Raw genomic sequence first — 14,943 nt, 5'->3', positions numbered from 1 at the left:
TCTTCCTTAGGGCTTTAAAAAATTTCCCCAGTCTTGATACTACTAAGCCTCTAGCTGTGAGGATGGCTACATGTAGATGGTCCCTGCTACAGTCCTAACTATGCCTTCTCCTTCTCCAAATGATGATTATTTATTGTGCACAAAAATTCCTTTAATCAATGTAGCCTGTATGTTCAATTATCTTAGCCATAATATATTATTACTACATAGCAGATGTATAGAATTAGGTACTTCAGCTTCTTGAAACCTTGGTTTTACCTTTTAAACATCTGGAAATAATTGAATAACACAGTAAATCAAAGCAACTTTATGGAAGTATAGTTGACCCACAATAATACATTCATTTCAAGTGTATACTATAGTGATTTAACAAACTTATACATTATGCTACACAAGTGTAGCTACCATCTGTCACCATACAACACTGTTAAAATACCATTGGCTATATTCCCTGTGCTGTACCTTTTATTACTGTGACTTACTCATTTCATAGCTGGAAGCCTGGATCTTCCACTCCCTTTGACCCATTTTGCCTATTCTTCTACTGCCCTTTCCTCTGGGAACCATCGGTTTTGGGTTTGTTTCTGCTTTTTATTTGTTTTGCTTTATAGAGTCTACATATAAGTGAAATCATATGATATTTCTGACTTATTTTACTTAGCATAATACCCTCTAGGTCCATTCATGTTGTTGCAAGTGGCAAGATCTCATTTTTTTATGGCTAATATTTGTGTGTGTGTGTGTGTGTGTGTGTGTGTGTACACCACGTCTTCTTTATCCATTCATTTATTGATGGACACTTGGGTTTCTTCCATATCTTGGTTATTGTAAATAATGCTACAGTAAACAGAGGGATGCATGTATCCTTTTGAGTTAGTGTTTTCATTTTCTTTGGGTAAATACCCAGTGGTGGAATGACTGGGTCATCTGGTATTCCTATTTTTAATTTTCTGAGGACCCTCCATATGGTTTTCCACAGTAGCTGCATTCCCACCAACAGTGCACTAGAGTTTCTCTTTCTCCACATCCTCACCATCACTTGTTATTTCTTTTTGATTCTAGCCATTCTGTGAGGTGCTGTCACATTGTGGTTTTGGGTTGCATTTCCTTGATGATTAGTGATGTTGAGCATCTTTTCGTGTGTCTTTTGGCCACTTGTAAGTCTTTGGAAAAATGTTTATTCAGGTCCTCTGCTCATTCTTAAATTGAATTATTTGAGATTTTTCGTGTTGAGTTGCAGGAGTTCTTCACATATTTTGGATATTAACCCCTTATAGGAAATATCGTTTGCAATAAATATCTTCTCCCATTTTGTAGGTTGTTTTTTGGTTGATGGTTTCCTTCATTGTACAAAAGATTTTATTTTGGTGTAGCCCAAGTAGTTCAATCAAGCCACAATATTTCCTTTTTTTTTTAACATTTATTTATTTTTGAGAGAGCATGAGCAGGGGAGGGGCAGATAGAGAAGGAGACACAGAATCCAAAGCAGGCTCCAGGCTCCTAGCTGTCAGCACAGAGCCCAACGCAGGGCTCAAACCCACAAACTATGAGATTATGACCTGAGCCAAAGTTGGATGCTTAATTAACTGAAGAACCACCCAGGCGTCCCAAGCTACAATATTTCTTAAGCTAACAAATGCTTGTCCTTCACAGTAGAAGCAGAACAATTTAGTTCACCAGTTTCTCATTATTGTTCTGTTTATTTGCCTATGAAGATCAATGGATTGAAGACCTTGCTTCACAAAAGAAATGCAACTTCTAGGGAGAAGGCTTACTCCTGGCAACAAATCACTCAGTTGCTGTTCAGGGCCTTGTAATTGTCTAGAAGCCCCTTTGGAGTTTCTAGGTATTCAGATGGGAATTGGATTCTTCCTTCCCTATAGAAGAATCAGCAGAGACTGACCATTCTGCTCTTCCCCCAATTTGTATGTATGAAGGCCACCCCTTTCAAGAGCAACTCGTGTGAACATAGGGAGCTAAGCAACAGGGCCCTTCAGACAAGTCTTACAGCGTTGATTACCAGAAAGCAAAGTCTGGCAGTTTCACTTCTGTTTGTTACAGTGGGGGCCATGGTACCTTCCCCAGAATGCACTGTTTCTAGTGTGCTGGGTTTGTGTTTGATTCTTATGGTTGTTGCCTACTCCCCTTATCCCAGTGGTCCTCCCTAAAGTCTCTGGTCTATGTTGAACTTTTCTTCCCTGCCAAAGGGTCCTAGGACTTCAGTGGCTACATGGCTCAAGCTATGTCCACTGAGGACTTTTTCTGGTTGTGGGTCTCCAGCACTTCCAAGGAAAACTCAAGGAACACTTTTGAAAACCTCTAATTTGCCTCATATCAGGGTTGTAAACTCAAATTTTTCTAGGGATTAAGGAAGTGTGGGGAATGGAAAATATGGAAGATACTAGAATGGGTGGGAATGTTGCAGACTGCAAGGTTCACCCTCTATGGAAAAGGGGAGCTGATACTGAGCTCCAGCAGACTTTTATGGCCCAGCTTCCAGACCCTCTAGCTTTTCAAGAGCATCCAGAAGCCAGATTTTCTGAGCAGGATCCCAATTTAAAGCTGCAGAGACACCATTTGGTCAAGTAAAACATGGTAGATGGACTCCGCTCCTTGGCTCATTAGTTGATAATCTCTGTGATTGTGTTTCCCACTGGCCCTAAATTGTCTTTTCTGTATTCCTCGCCTTGGCCTGAGGCATTGATTCACTTTCTCTCTTGAGTGGAAAATTTTGAGTGCACCAAGCAGAAAAACCAATTTGTACTAGTTGAAACAACAAGGAATCTTGTTGGCAATCCTGGAAGTTCACACTTAAAGTGAGCATCATGTTTGGTAATCTGGAGACACAGATTCTATTTCCCTGTGACTATTTTTGCTCTGCCCTGTTGGATTCATCCTCAGCCTGGTTTTAGCATGGCTACAACAGTTCCAGGCCTCCACACCTTTGTATAACAACATCCAGAGGGAAGAGAAAGTGTCTTCCTGAAGCTCTCTCAGGAGAGTGAACAAGAGCCATCCCAGAAACTCCAGTTGTTCCTCATGTCTCATTGGCCTAGACTGGGTCATGTGTCCTTTCATGAACCAATCAGACAAGAGGGGTGGGATTCAAGCCAAGCTTGATCCCTGGAGTTAGGGGTGAGTTATAGTTTGCTGAAGCTCAGGGACTTTGCATGTAGTTGTGTGCATGTATGTTATTCGCGTGTATGCATGTACATACCTGAACAAAATCTGGGTTCTATTAGGAATGACAAAGTGGTGTATGGATGCTGGGCAACTAACCAATGACATCTATAATGCAGTTTGTATTTTATAAAACTGTCCAGGCCTGGTGTAGTGGTGGATAATCCAGTGCCCTTTTCTGCCAGTGTCTCAATTCAAGGAATCAGGGTACTTGATACTGACTGCCCCTAAATTCTTGTATTGTTTCTTCTGTGTCTGCTTAGAGAATGGCAGCAGATAGGTGAATTGAGTTCCTCCAATATCTTGGGCATAGGTGTTGGATCAGGGTTTGACATCCTTACAAACAATGTTTCTGAATCCATTTTTAAAAATCTGTAACCTGGGGAGAATATTAGTTGCCTCAGTGGGTTGTCAGGATATTAAGTGCAAAGTAAGTAACATAGTTCTTGGTGTATGATAAATGTTCAAGGAATAGTTAATTATCATGATATTTATTTCATCCCTAAAGGTAGCTGTTCTAACTCTACACTTTGATTTGTAGCAATACATTGGGTAGTTTTGGACTGGTACTCTTCTCCTCATGTAACCATTGTCTAAACGGTAGCAAAAATGTCTTGCTTTGGAGTTTTAGGAATTAGGGATTGAAATATGCCATGCTTTTTCACTGAAGGCAAGCCATGGCTGATTTAAGCCAATTGAGTTCTCTTGCTCTTCTTCAAGCACAAATATTTTGTTTTCGCTTCAGTGGAACTAGGGAGTCGAAGTAAATGCACCATCAGCAATTAGTTGCAAGAGGAGTTAAGCAACAAAATTGAGTTCAATTAGTTGCAAAAGGAATTAAGCAACAGAACTGGGTTCTTTGTCTCTTTGTTCACTTTTTCTTTGCCAAGAGGCCAATGCTGGGAGGCAAATACTATTACTCTCACTTTCTTTGTATCTAAAAGGATCTATGAAATCGGATACAAAGATTTAAGATTCAGATAATTCTTAATATTTCTGGTAATGACCTCTTACTGGGGTATAGTGCTTTGCAGTTTGCAAACTGCTTTCACATCTTACAAACCAGATCTTAAGATCCGTGAAATTATAAATTGTTTTGTTCACGATCTCTAATCCCTGTCCCAGTGTCTTGCATAATGGATATTTAACAAATACATTGGGGCGCCTGGGTGGCGCAGTCGGTTAAGCGTCCGACTTCAGCCAGGTCACGATCTCGCGGTCCGTGAGTTCGAGCCGCGCGTCAGGCTCTGGGCTGATGGCTCAGAGCCTGGAGCCTGTTTCCGATTCTGTGTCTCCCTCTCTCTCTGCCCCTCCCCCGTTCATGCTCTGTCTCTCTCTGTCGCAAAAATAAATAAACGTTGAAAAAAAAATAAAAAAAAAACAAAAAACAAAAAACAAATACATAAATGAGTCTCAAATCCACCCCAATGGATTACTCTGAAAGTTACCATTATTTCTCTTTTACACAAGAAGAAACGAAGTCTCAGATTTCATGATTTGCTTAAGGTCAGCCAGTTGGTAAGCGGTGGAAACAGACTCTAACATAGTGGCCTGTTCTTTCCTTCCAGTACATACTTTGGGGTGGGGAGGAGAGATGGGTTTTTTGAAAAGTAGGTTAGTTTGGGATTACAAAAATTAGGTTCCTTTTCAGGCTATGGGAGAGGGTCCTGAGTGAATGTGATATTATTGCAAAAAATTCAGGGATCAATACACACTCCAAGAATTGTCACAAAATGGGCAGAGGAGGTGGAGAGAGGACCCAGACCCCTTTCTTTACACATTGAGGCTCCTGGAGTAAAGAAAGCCCAAACAGAACCCAGAACCTGGTGGCAGTTTAGATCTGAGCATCTCAAACTCTGTGGTGAGACCAGTACTAGATTTTGTTCCTTCAATCTGTGTTGGACTAATGCTTGTTAAAACAAACAAACCCGAAAACACACACAATGAGGGTCGCCCGGGTGGCTCAGTTGGTTGAGCGTCCAACTTTGGCTCGGGTCATGATCTCATGGTTCATGAGTTCAAGCCCCACATTGGGCTCTGTGCTGACAGTTCAGAGCCTGGAGCCTGCTTCAGATTTTGTGTCTCCCTCTCTCTCTGCTCCTCCTCCACTTGCGCTGTCTCTCTCTCTCTCAAAAATAAACATTAAAACACACACACACGCAATGAAAATAAAGTACTCTTAATTTCTGCATTTATTTCATGCAGAACCAGTAACAAAGAGTTTACAATCTTACACGATCCATAGACCATATCTTGACTAGCATTGGTTTAGATTAAAAAAAAATTAATGTTTATTTTTGACAGAGAGAGAGAGAGAGAGAGAGAGAGACAGAGCATGAGCGGGGGAGGGGCAGAGAGAGAGGGAGACACAGAATCTGAAGCAGGTTCCAGGCTCTGAGCTGTCAGCACAGAGCCCGATGTGGGGCTCAAACTCACAGACTGCGAGATCATGACCTGAGCCGAAGTCAGACACTCAACCGACTGAGCCACTCAGGGGCCCCGGTTTAGATTTTTAACACATTAAAAAAAATGACAACGGAAAAAAAATTATAATTATATTCATGATATTTTAAGTACAGTATATGTAAATCAATTCACCATGTACTGCAGGTGGTGAGGACCAGGATTGGGACATAAGTTTAAATGTGTGTGATGAATACATTCTTTTTTTCCCCCAATGCTGTTAGTGCATTTCTGAGACTGTATAACCTCATTTAGAGACAACATCCAAAGTCTCTACTTAAGGCACTTTCTTAAAGCACGGATCACACACTGACATGTCCTGATGTTTTTCTTCTGTCCTGTTGTGATAAAACACAATTAGGTAATAGTTCTAAAGAATTTATATTAGCTGTTTGATTCCCCCCCCCATTTAGTTGATATTGAACGTACAGCTGCTATCTTGTGGGAGAATAAAAATTTTGACATTAAAAGGAAGTCCTTCTACTTGAAATTCTTGACAATCACTTCTCCACATAGACCTTGAAGAATTTTGGGGAGAGTTGGCTAATTCTGTTTGTGGAATCTCCAGTGCGGGGACTTTAGTGTCTTCCGGAGGCCCACCGTTAGTTCCTAGACCCCAGGTTTTCCATGAGAAAAAGCAATGCCTCATTTAGTCATTCGATAACCTCCAGTGTGCCAGGCACTGGCTTAGGCAGCAAGTCAGGGTGGTGAACAGTGGCTTATATGTCCAGGAAGCTCAGGAGGAAGCAAATGGATTCCAGAGAATCAATTCCAGAGAATTCCAGAAGTTGGGGCTGGGAACAGAACCAGTGTTCACCCCAAGGCCCTTCCTTGCTGTGAGGTGTGTGGAACTGGCAGCTGGACCCGCTCACACAGCTGACCCTGAATAGGCTCCTCTGACCCTTGGTACTGGGCCTGGTGGTCTTTTATTTAGTGTGAGAACTGGGCTTCATGCACAGAAATGATAATAAGAGGAAGTTAAATGCCTGAAGAACACTGTCCAGATTTCCAGGCAGAGCAGAGCAGAACATGAGGCTGTAAGCTGGCTTTCTTGGCAAGAGGCAGCGACACAGAGCATCTCAAGATGACGAGGTTGGCTTGTAGCCTGCAGATGCAGAGGCAGTGTTTGTTCTTAAGAATGGCAAACACTTTCATTTTTGTGACTTGAGGAGTAGACCATTCTCAAGGGGAAACTGGGGTTTGTTTTCTGGTGACGTCTGGAGACAGGTACAATTTTTGCACTTCTCACACATGGGGGAAATTCCCCTGGACCAGTGCTTCTCAAACTTGAATGAACATGTGAATAACCAGGGGATCTTGCTAAAATGCATGTTTGCTTCAGTTGGTCTGGAGCTGTGCTTGAGATTGTGGTTCCAACTAGCTCCCTCCCAGGTGATGCTGAGGCCACTGCTCTGCAGGATTGCTGGTCTGTGGGCAGTGCTCCCAGGGACAGGGGCCTGGTGGCCTGGAAGCGTGGAAACTGGCCTCCCCTGCTTTTGTGGAAGATCTTGATTTCTGTTTCAGCCACATTTGTGTATTTCAGTCAACACATAGTCTACAATGGCATTTCCTTTTCTCAAGGGTCTTACGTAGTATGAGAGTATGTATTGGTTGATGTGTTCAGTCATTTAAAAAAAAAATCTCTGTTGCACTTTTGAGTACATCTTCAGGGCAAAATGCTAGCTGCCAGGCCCAATCAAATTCTGCTTAATCCCACATCATTGCAAAGCATTGCTTTGACCCACATATCGTGTGTGTCTCACATATGGTGGGGGCAGTCCACCGTAGCAAATCTGAATGCAGAGAGCTTAGCAATCCCATCATAAAATGATAGACTCATGTTGTGTTCAGTGATTTGATTCTTCAGCAGCCTCTTAACTATGGATGCATTACAGAGTAAATCTGTAAAAGGAACTAAATCCATCGATTATGTTCTGGGCATTAGATTCAGCAGTCATCAGGTTTAGCCATCATGTATAGTCATTTGAGCCTCCTGGGTTAAACACAATTGGAGAAATCTAAAAACAAATTCCATTTTGATGCTTTGTCCCTCTTTGAGCTACATCAGATGGTTTCCTCTTCTAAAGGAAGTAAAGGCTCAGAGTTTATTCAAAATTAAACTGAAGGTAATTTCAGGAGAATTGGGGCTTCATATCATATTATGTACGTATATGCCACAGTCCTTTATTCAATGCAGCTCATCCCAGATCAGTGAGTGGCTTTTTCATCAACTTCCTGAACTGATGATGGTAGTTTCTGATGAAAAGATAATCGTGTAACAGATCAATCTGATCTTCCAAAATTATTTTTAGTAGCTTAGAAGAGTAGCTCACTTAATATCTCTAATTTCTTCATTTATTTTTATAGTTCACATTCCACCCCTAAAATATTCCATGGGTCTGTCAGCGACTTTGATTGAAGCAGAAATTAATCTTATCAAATATCCTGATGAGGGCTTAGAAGAGTCTTTGCTATTAACAGGGTTTTGTGGTAATGGTATTCATCTTAATCAGATTTGGCTGACAAAGATCTCACTTCTAGAATTTTAGAAGGAAAAATAATCTAACCAACTCATTTTGCCCATGTGAAACAGCTGCGAAGTTTGCCTAAGGTCCCTTGGGTCACTTGGAATCCCAGTCTGCCCTCTCCCCTCCCCCGCCATCTCCCACAGTGCCTTTCCTTTCCTTATGGATGTGATGCGTTGGCTTTGAGGCCTGAAGCAGCAGGTTTCCCACCTTTCCTAGTAGGAGGGAGGGTGTTCCATCTGATACAGTTCACTGTAGTCCTGCACCATCCAGACTGTGCCTTCTAACAGAGTTGCAGTATATTCACTAGTGTTCCAGGGAGACAAATTGGTGTTGTGGGAGCCCAGATTCTATAACCAGGTGGCCTGGGGCAATTCCTACCTTCCTATGTATGGGTTGTGGGACTCTGGGAAAGCTGCTGAGCCTCTCACTACCTCCGTTTCTTAAGACATAATATGAGGACCTTCCTCATAGGATCATTTTAAGGCCTGGATGAGTGACTACCTACAGAGCAATTACAGAAAACGTTCAGGTGCATTGTGTGTGGGTTTGTGAACTCTGGGTCTCCACTAGGTACTGAGTTGTTAAAGCAGTGTTCTGAGTCATAAATAGCTTTAGAAAAATCAAATGGCCTATAAAAGAATAAAATAGAACATATACATTTCATTGATGCAGGGTATTGTTTTGTGTCTCTTTGGCTCTCTTTTTAGTGTTCCTTTGGTTTTGTGTGTGTGTGTGTGTGTGTGTGTGTGTGTGTGTGTGTGTGTTTAATCATTCACAGCCTTAAAAAGGCTGTGGATTGTAGTTAAAGGAGTTTGGGACTGGAGTGAGTTAATCCAGTCTCTAAGGACAGACCTATGGTGTGAATGAGGCACATTTTAGACATGAATGTACAAGGTGAGCTCTAGTTGAAACTTAAATGTGCTTCTTTTGCAGAGGGAGACCAAAGGGCAGTTTCTTATTGACCACATCTGCAATTACTACAGCTTGCTGGAGAAGGACTATTTTGGCATTCGTTATGTGGACCCAGAGAAGCAGCGGGTAAGAGCCAACCTCTGTCTGAACCCATTTTGGGGAGTGATTCAGGCTGTGGGTGAGCGAAGAGGTTCCTCTCAGAGAAGTCATGATGTATACTTGTTCTCATGGTTATTGACCACATAAGACTGACAAGCCTGGTGTGTGTGTGTGAGTGGAAGAGTTTGGCACTATTCCCACTGGACTGGGTAGGACAGGAGAAAGGAAAACTTACCTTAGACTTCTCCAGAAAGCTATTCCCACCCAGTTCCTGTGTCTTTGAGAAGGTTTGACAAACATTGGGTTCAGACAGTGATGAGATAAAATCTTATTGTGGAGAAAATCTACTTCTCACTGTAAAAAGCTATTGATAGAGAGGGGAACAGGAGAGTGACTGCTTAATGGGTACAAAGTTTTCTTTTGGGGTGATGAAAATGTTTGGAACTTGATATAGGTGGTGTTTACATGACATTGTGAATGTACTAAAATGGTCAATTTTATGTTATGTGAATTTCGTTTCAATTTTTAAAAAGGCTTTTGGCAGATGAAAGGGTTAAGATACTTTGAAAGCTGCTCTTTGAATACCACTAAATTTGACAACCCCCATTGTATCCTTGTTCCTGGATATGCCTATCCTTCTTGGTATCTGTTGATTTTGTAAGAGAAAGTAGGGGAGTCTGGCCTTTTGAGCTGGGTCCTGCACCAGCCCATATATATTTATGACATACGTTGGATTCAGTGATATCTGTCCTTCACATCCAAAAGGTCTCAGGAATCTCCATCCTGGGCCACCACTTGGGGTTTCCCATTCCTGCAACCCTGCTGTGGGCCCCAGCTATGGATTATAAGGCCCTGTACCTGCTCTGATATCTGCTTTTTATCCCCCACTGCCAAGCAGGGGTCAGCTGGGTGGTGGTCTGGGATGGGGGAACAGGTCCTATTTGCCTTCTTTAATTTACTCTCCTCCTATTGGTGTCCCTGGTCATCTTTCTCTACCTTGTTCCCTCCCCACAGTCTTCGTTTCATATTTACTGACCCAACACAATGAGGAGAGGCTTATGGAGTGTATTTTTGTAAAGGAAGAGGCTGTCTAAGGAATAGATTAGATTTTGTTCTGAAACATGGGGAATCATTTCCAGTAGGACCTAATCTTCTGTAAACACATACAATGCAGTGGCTCAGAAAGAGATTTTGCTTTCCTGTAGCACTTGCAGGAACTCTTTAACGGGCCATTTACCTGAGAGGAAGGTAGCAGGATACTGGTGAGGAGGGAGCGCTGACATGAGGTCACGGAGGGGATTCATATGGCATTTCCTACTGTTAGCAGTGGTTCCCAGACCTGGCTCTGTAACAAAATCACCTTAGGGGCTTACTAACAATACTTGGTATGGACCCTATTCTAGACCTCCTGAATCAGAATACCTGAGGCTGGGACCAGGAACATATATTTTAACACATCCTGATTCTACATTTGATGTAGCCATCCCAGCTTTGGTCTTCAGACTGGTATTGGGGACTATGGCATAAAGATATTCATAGACATAGCTTCTTGTGGCTTATGAAGATATTAACCTTTTATGGAGAGAGAAACAGATTCAAAGATATTGTGGCTTGCCCAAGGTCCTATAGCTAGTAAGTGATGGAGTGAGTGTTGAGTTTAGGATTATGGTTCAAACCCTAATCCCTGCAGGTCAAGTAGACTCTGTGGATTATATTAGCCATCTAATCACCACTGAATATAGATTATTTTTGTGTAAAATTCTATCAACTCTAGAAACCTGCCCTGCAGAAGTAATTCTAGCAGCCATTAGTTGAGCAAGTCTCTAGTCTTCTCCACAACATTATAAGGAAGGGGAAAACTGAGGTGCAGAGAGGGTCAGTGGCTTGCCTAAGGCTACATGACTAGTAATTAACGGTGGAAGGATGGTATTTGAACCCACATTCTTTCCACTCCTCTTCCAAGTGCAAAATTGAAACATAGCGTAGACCAGGGATTTGTAAACTTTTTCTGTAAAGGACCAAATAGAAAATATTTTCACTTTTGTGACCCATACAACCTCTGTCATAATTTTTCAATTATTTTATTCTAGTGGAAAGCAGCCATAGACAATACCTAAATTAATGGATGTAACTGTGTTCTTCTAAAACTTTTTTCCAATAAAAGTATTTTATAAATAGGCAATTTGCCATAGTTTGCTGACCCTTGGCCTAAATAATATCTGGAAACCACTTAAGTGCATAAGCTGTTTTCATTTCTCTTGATTCATTGGGAAGATATTAGATAACCTAATAAGAGAAGTCTTTAGAATTGGAATCAGATGTTTGTATGAACTCATAGTTTAAAAAAATACAGAAACATAGATGGGCATGTGGGATAGTATGCATATGTATATATTTCCAAGTTCTGTTTTCTGAGATGTCCTAGAGGCAATGACCCCATATTAGCAATGAGCACACTTATCCTCTAGATCTTGGTTTCTAAACATCACTTTCTAATAAAAGGAACAAGGACTCCTTGAAGAAATGGCTGATTCTAGGGCTGAGGCAGGGAAATCACAAGATGAGCCTGGAGCATGTTGTGGTGCCTGGAAGTAAGGAACTGCAAAAAAAAAATAAATAAATAAAAGGTCACTAGAAAGGCACAGAGTGAACCTGAAAGAACTGCCAGTGACCCAAACTGGAAAATCAGAGTGCAAAATAAATAATGATAGTATTGGATTATAATCCATTAAATAAAATATCCATGAGTCTTAATGGTATAAATAATTAAATAAAGGGGGAGAAGAAGTAGCTCTTCCTTACAGAAGAATTCCAATTAATAAATGTAGAAGGAATGAGAGAAATAGAAAACTACCGTTACAACATCACCGTGATGGTTGTGGGCAAGATTCATTGATGAAAGCTAAAATTAGTGGGCAGAAGTTTGGGAAGAAACAAGATATTTGTATAGTCTCTAAGTGCCCTTCCCCCAAGATATTTTTTAATTGCAAAGGGGAAAAGCCTAACTTTATAGTGGAGAAACCTGGCAGGCACGACTTTAATGAGGCCATCAAGGTTAACATCACCAGTAAGAGGACCTACCAACATCATCGACACCCTGATTATCCTGCACTGAGAAGGGCACATTGTTTCTGTAGTATTCTTCCCAGTAATGCATAACTTTGTTCAAATCTTTAGGAAACCTAGGAAAAACTGAAGTGAGAGAGACATTCTTCAAAACAATTTACCTATATTCTTCACAAGCATTGAGGCCATGAAAGACCAGGAAAGACTGGGGAACTCTCTAATCTAAGAGAGACACGTCAACTAAGGCAATGTGGGATTCTCAGCAAAGTCCAGCTGTGGGAAAACTGGTGAACTCCAGATGAAGTCTGTAGTTCAGTTAATAGCATTGTGTTCATCTTAGTTTCTTCATGTTGATAATTGTACTATGGTTATATAAGATGTTAACATTAGGGGAAGAACATGGTTATACTACTCTTGTACCTTTTTTCATGTGTACAATTGTTTTTTTAAGTTTAAAAAAAAGTGGTTAGGTTGATGTGTTTCATTGTTCTTTATATTTTGGCTTGGTTTAGCTTAATCTTTAGTGTCTAGATTTGGGTAGTATATTAGCGGAAAAAATGTGGGCCACACTCAAAACAAAATAGTCTTATCTGATATATCCACTAAATTTGCTTAGAGGGCTGCTTCAATAGTTTTTCTCCCTATGCACCATACGACTGTTAGAGCCTTTTGATTCTGAAGATTCAGTGTGAGTCTAGCTTCCACTTGGGTTGCAAAGTAGTTGCGGCACAGAACTGGATGGACTTTGTACTCAGAAAGATGTGAATTAAATCCCACCTCTGCTGGTCAGTCAGCTGTGTGATCTTGACCAAGTTATTGAGGCTTTGAGTCCCTACCTGATTGTTAAAACAGATAACAATACCTACATGTAGGGTTGATACGGGAATTAGAGATAAAGCATGCAGATGTTTAACAAATGGTAGATACTGAGTACATGGTGTGTTATTTTTTATTGTGATTTTTATAATTATTCTTTGGCTAGGTCTAAGTGAGGCACTTGTATGAGGTTGTAAGAGGAAATACAACCACGATTAACAAGTCTAAGATCTATATATGTCAAAAACTTCTTTTAAAGGCAGGATGGCCATTATTATGATCTTTGGGGAGAGAAGGGGGAAAATGAGCCTTGGATAATTAGAAAAATGGGCTCAGAGGCACAAAGACCTGCTGATATGGGAGTTTTAAGCAGAGATTAATTGACCAGCATTGGTGGTTTTATCAGGTCGTGTACTTTTTCCTCAGCGGAAAATAAAAACCAGTGAATTATTTGGATAGAAAGCTGGTCAACACAGAAAATCAAGTTACTTAGAAAAGCTGAAGTGGAACTTACCTTTGCTATGGGAGTTGGTGGTTTGCCTACAACTCTTCACAACTTGATTTACAGTAAACCATTGTGGAATATTAAATATTTAGCACTATTACATTTGGAACACCATATGTTTGACAAGATGTCTCATGCCCCATATGCTCTGAGAGTGATGAGGACTGAGTCAGTAAATGATGACTATCTTTTGTTATTTTAATGACAAGGGCTCAGAATTTCCATTATTTTAAAAATTTGATGTAGGGAGGGGTAGATTGAATACGAGTTGGTAAAAATCCCCTCCACTTTCCACCGTATTGTTCTTCTCAAGAACTCCTATAATCTTAGTTGCCTGAGATTAGGGAAAAGTTACGTGATTACTCCTTTCATTTTACTGATGGAGAAAGCTGGGCTTAGAAGTTTAGAAGTCTTAGAAGGAAGAATTCTAGAAGGAAAAAGTAGTACTTGGCTTAAGTCCAGGCATTTTTTTCTTCAATGTAACTTATTCTTTCCACTGCTTCTCAGGTGTTAGGGTAACTTCTCTTTGGCAAGCTGAAGTTTTGAAATAGTTGGATTTCATAACTCTGTTTTTCTATGGCTATGGTTTGGGATGTCCATTGTCCTAGATTTCCCTTCTGCCGTTTCCCCTTTCCCAAACCCAGCTGGGGGGAAGTCACCCCCAGTGTTTTAGAACTGAGGAAGTACCCCCTCCCCCACAAACCCAGTCAGAGGAGGACTCCTTCCAGGACTAGGTTGTAGTGTTGGTTTACGGTCTGCAGGCAGATTGGGCCCAGTGCTTTTGATTTTAACTTCCCTATATCTAAGCATCTGTTTAACCCACCTGCATCAGTATCATTGACTGTTCTAACTTCAGGGCCATTCCGATTCATCCTCAAAGACCACAAATTCACTTTAGAAATTGATACCTTTGGGACAATCTCCTCCACCATTCTGTGTTTGGGCATTGTAGGTCATATGGCCACCAGATATACTTTCTGATTGGATGACCTGGGATATCATAAATGGAAAGACATGCCTTCTTTATGCAGATATAATTAGAGCCCTGGCATTTTTATGTTGGTAGCCAGAAAGAACTAGTGAACCTATCAATGAGTTTTATTAATAATTAGAAAAGACCTTTTCTACGTTAGGGCAGTTTGCTTTTTCTAGAGGCACCTTTGGGGAGGATCTAGAATAGAATAAAAAAAAAATCCCAATGATTTTAGGTTTCACTCTGGGGATGGTGCCAGGAAGCCAGACAGCATTATGTCCCACCAGCTGCTCCTGCCTTTGAAAGGCTGCTTCCTGCTCTTGGGGATAATTGTCCCACAGATGCTTGTAACTAGGATCAAGAGTGGTACCTAAGATTTAGGGCAGCCCTGCGCTGGAGAA

At 41.0% G+C, this 14,943-nt stretch overlaps 1 protein-coding gene across 1 annotated transcript in view; it reads left to right on the top strand.

Annotated features, from left to right (window-relative positions):
- FRMD3 (FERM domain containing 3) overlaps positions 1-14,943 on the top strand; it is a 301,078-nt gene that overhangs the window by 141,158 nt on the left and 144,977 nt on the right. Inside the window, exon 2 of the mRNA XM_047097589.1 lies at positions 9,105-9,209. Coding sequence (XP_046953545.1) covers positions 9,105-9,209 — 105 coding nt within the window. The remainder of the gene's footprint in view (positions 1-9,104; positions 9,210-14,943) is intronic.

Source organism: Lynx rufus, unplaced genomic scaffold (genome assembly GCF_022079265.1).
Source record: "Lynx rufus isolate CCGP_SWC_20201006 ecotype Redwood Valley unplaced genomic scaffold, mLynRuf1.p SCAF_10, whole genome shotgun sequence".
NCBI lineage: Eukaryota > Metazoa > Chordata > Mammalia > Carnivora > Felidae > Lynx > Lynx rufus.
The sequence above is the reverse complement of the archived record's forward strand: the minus strand, read 5'-3'. Positions and strand labels throughout refer to the sequence as shown.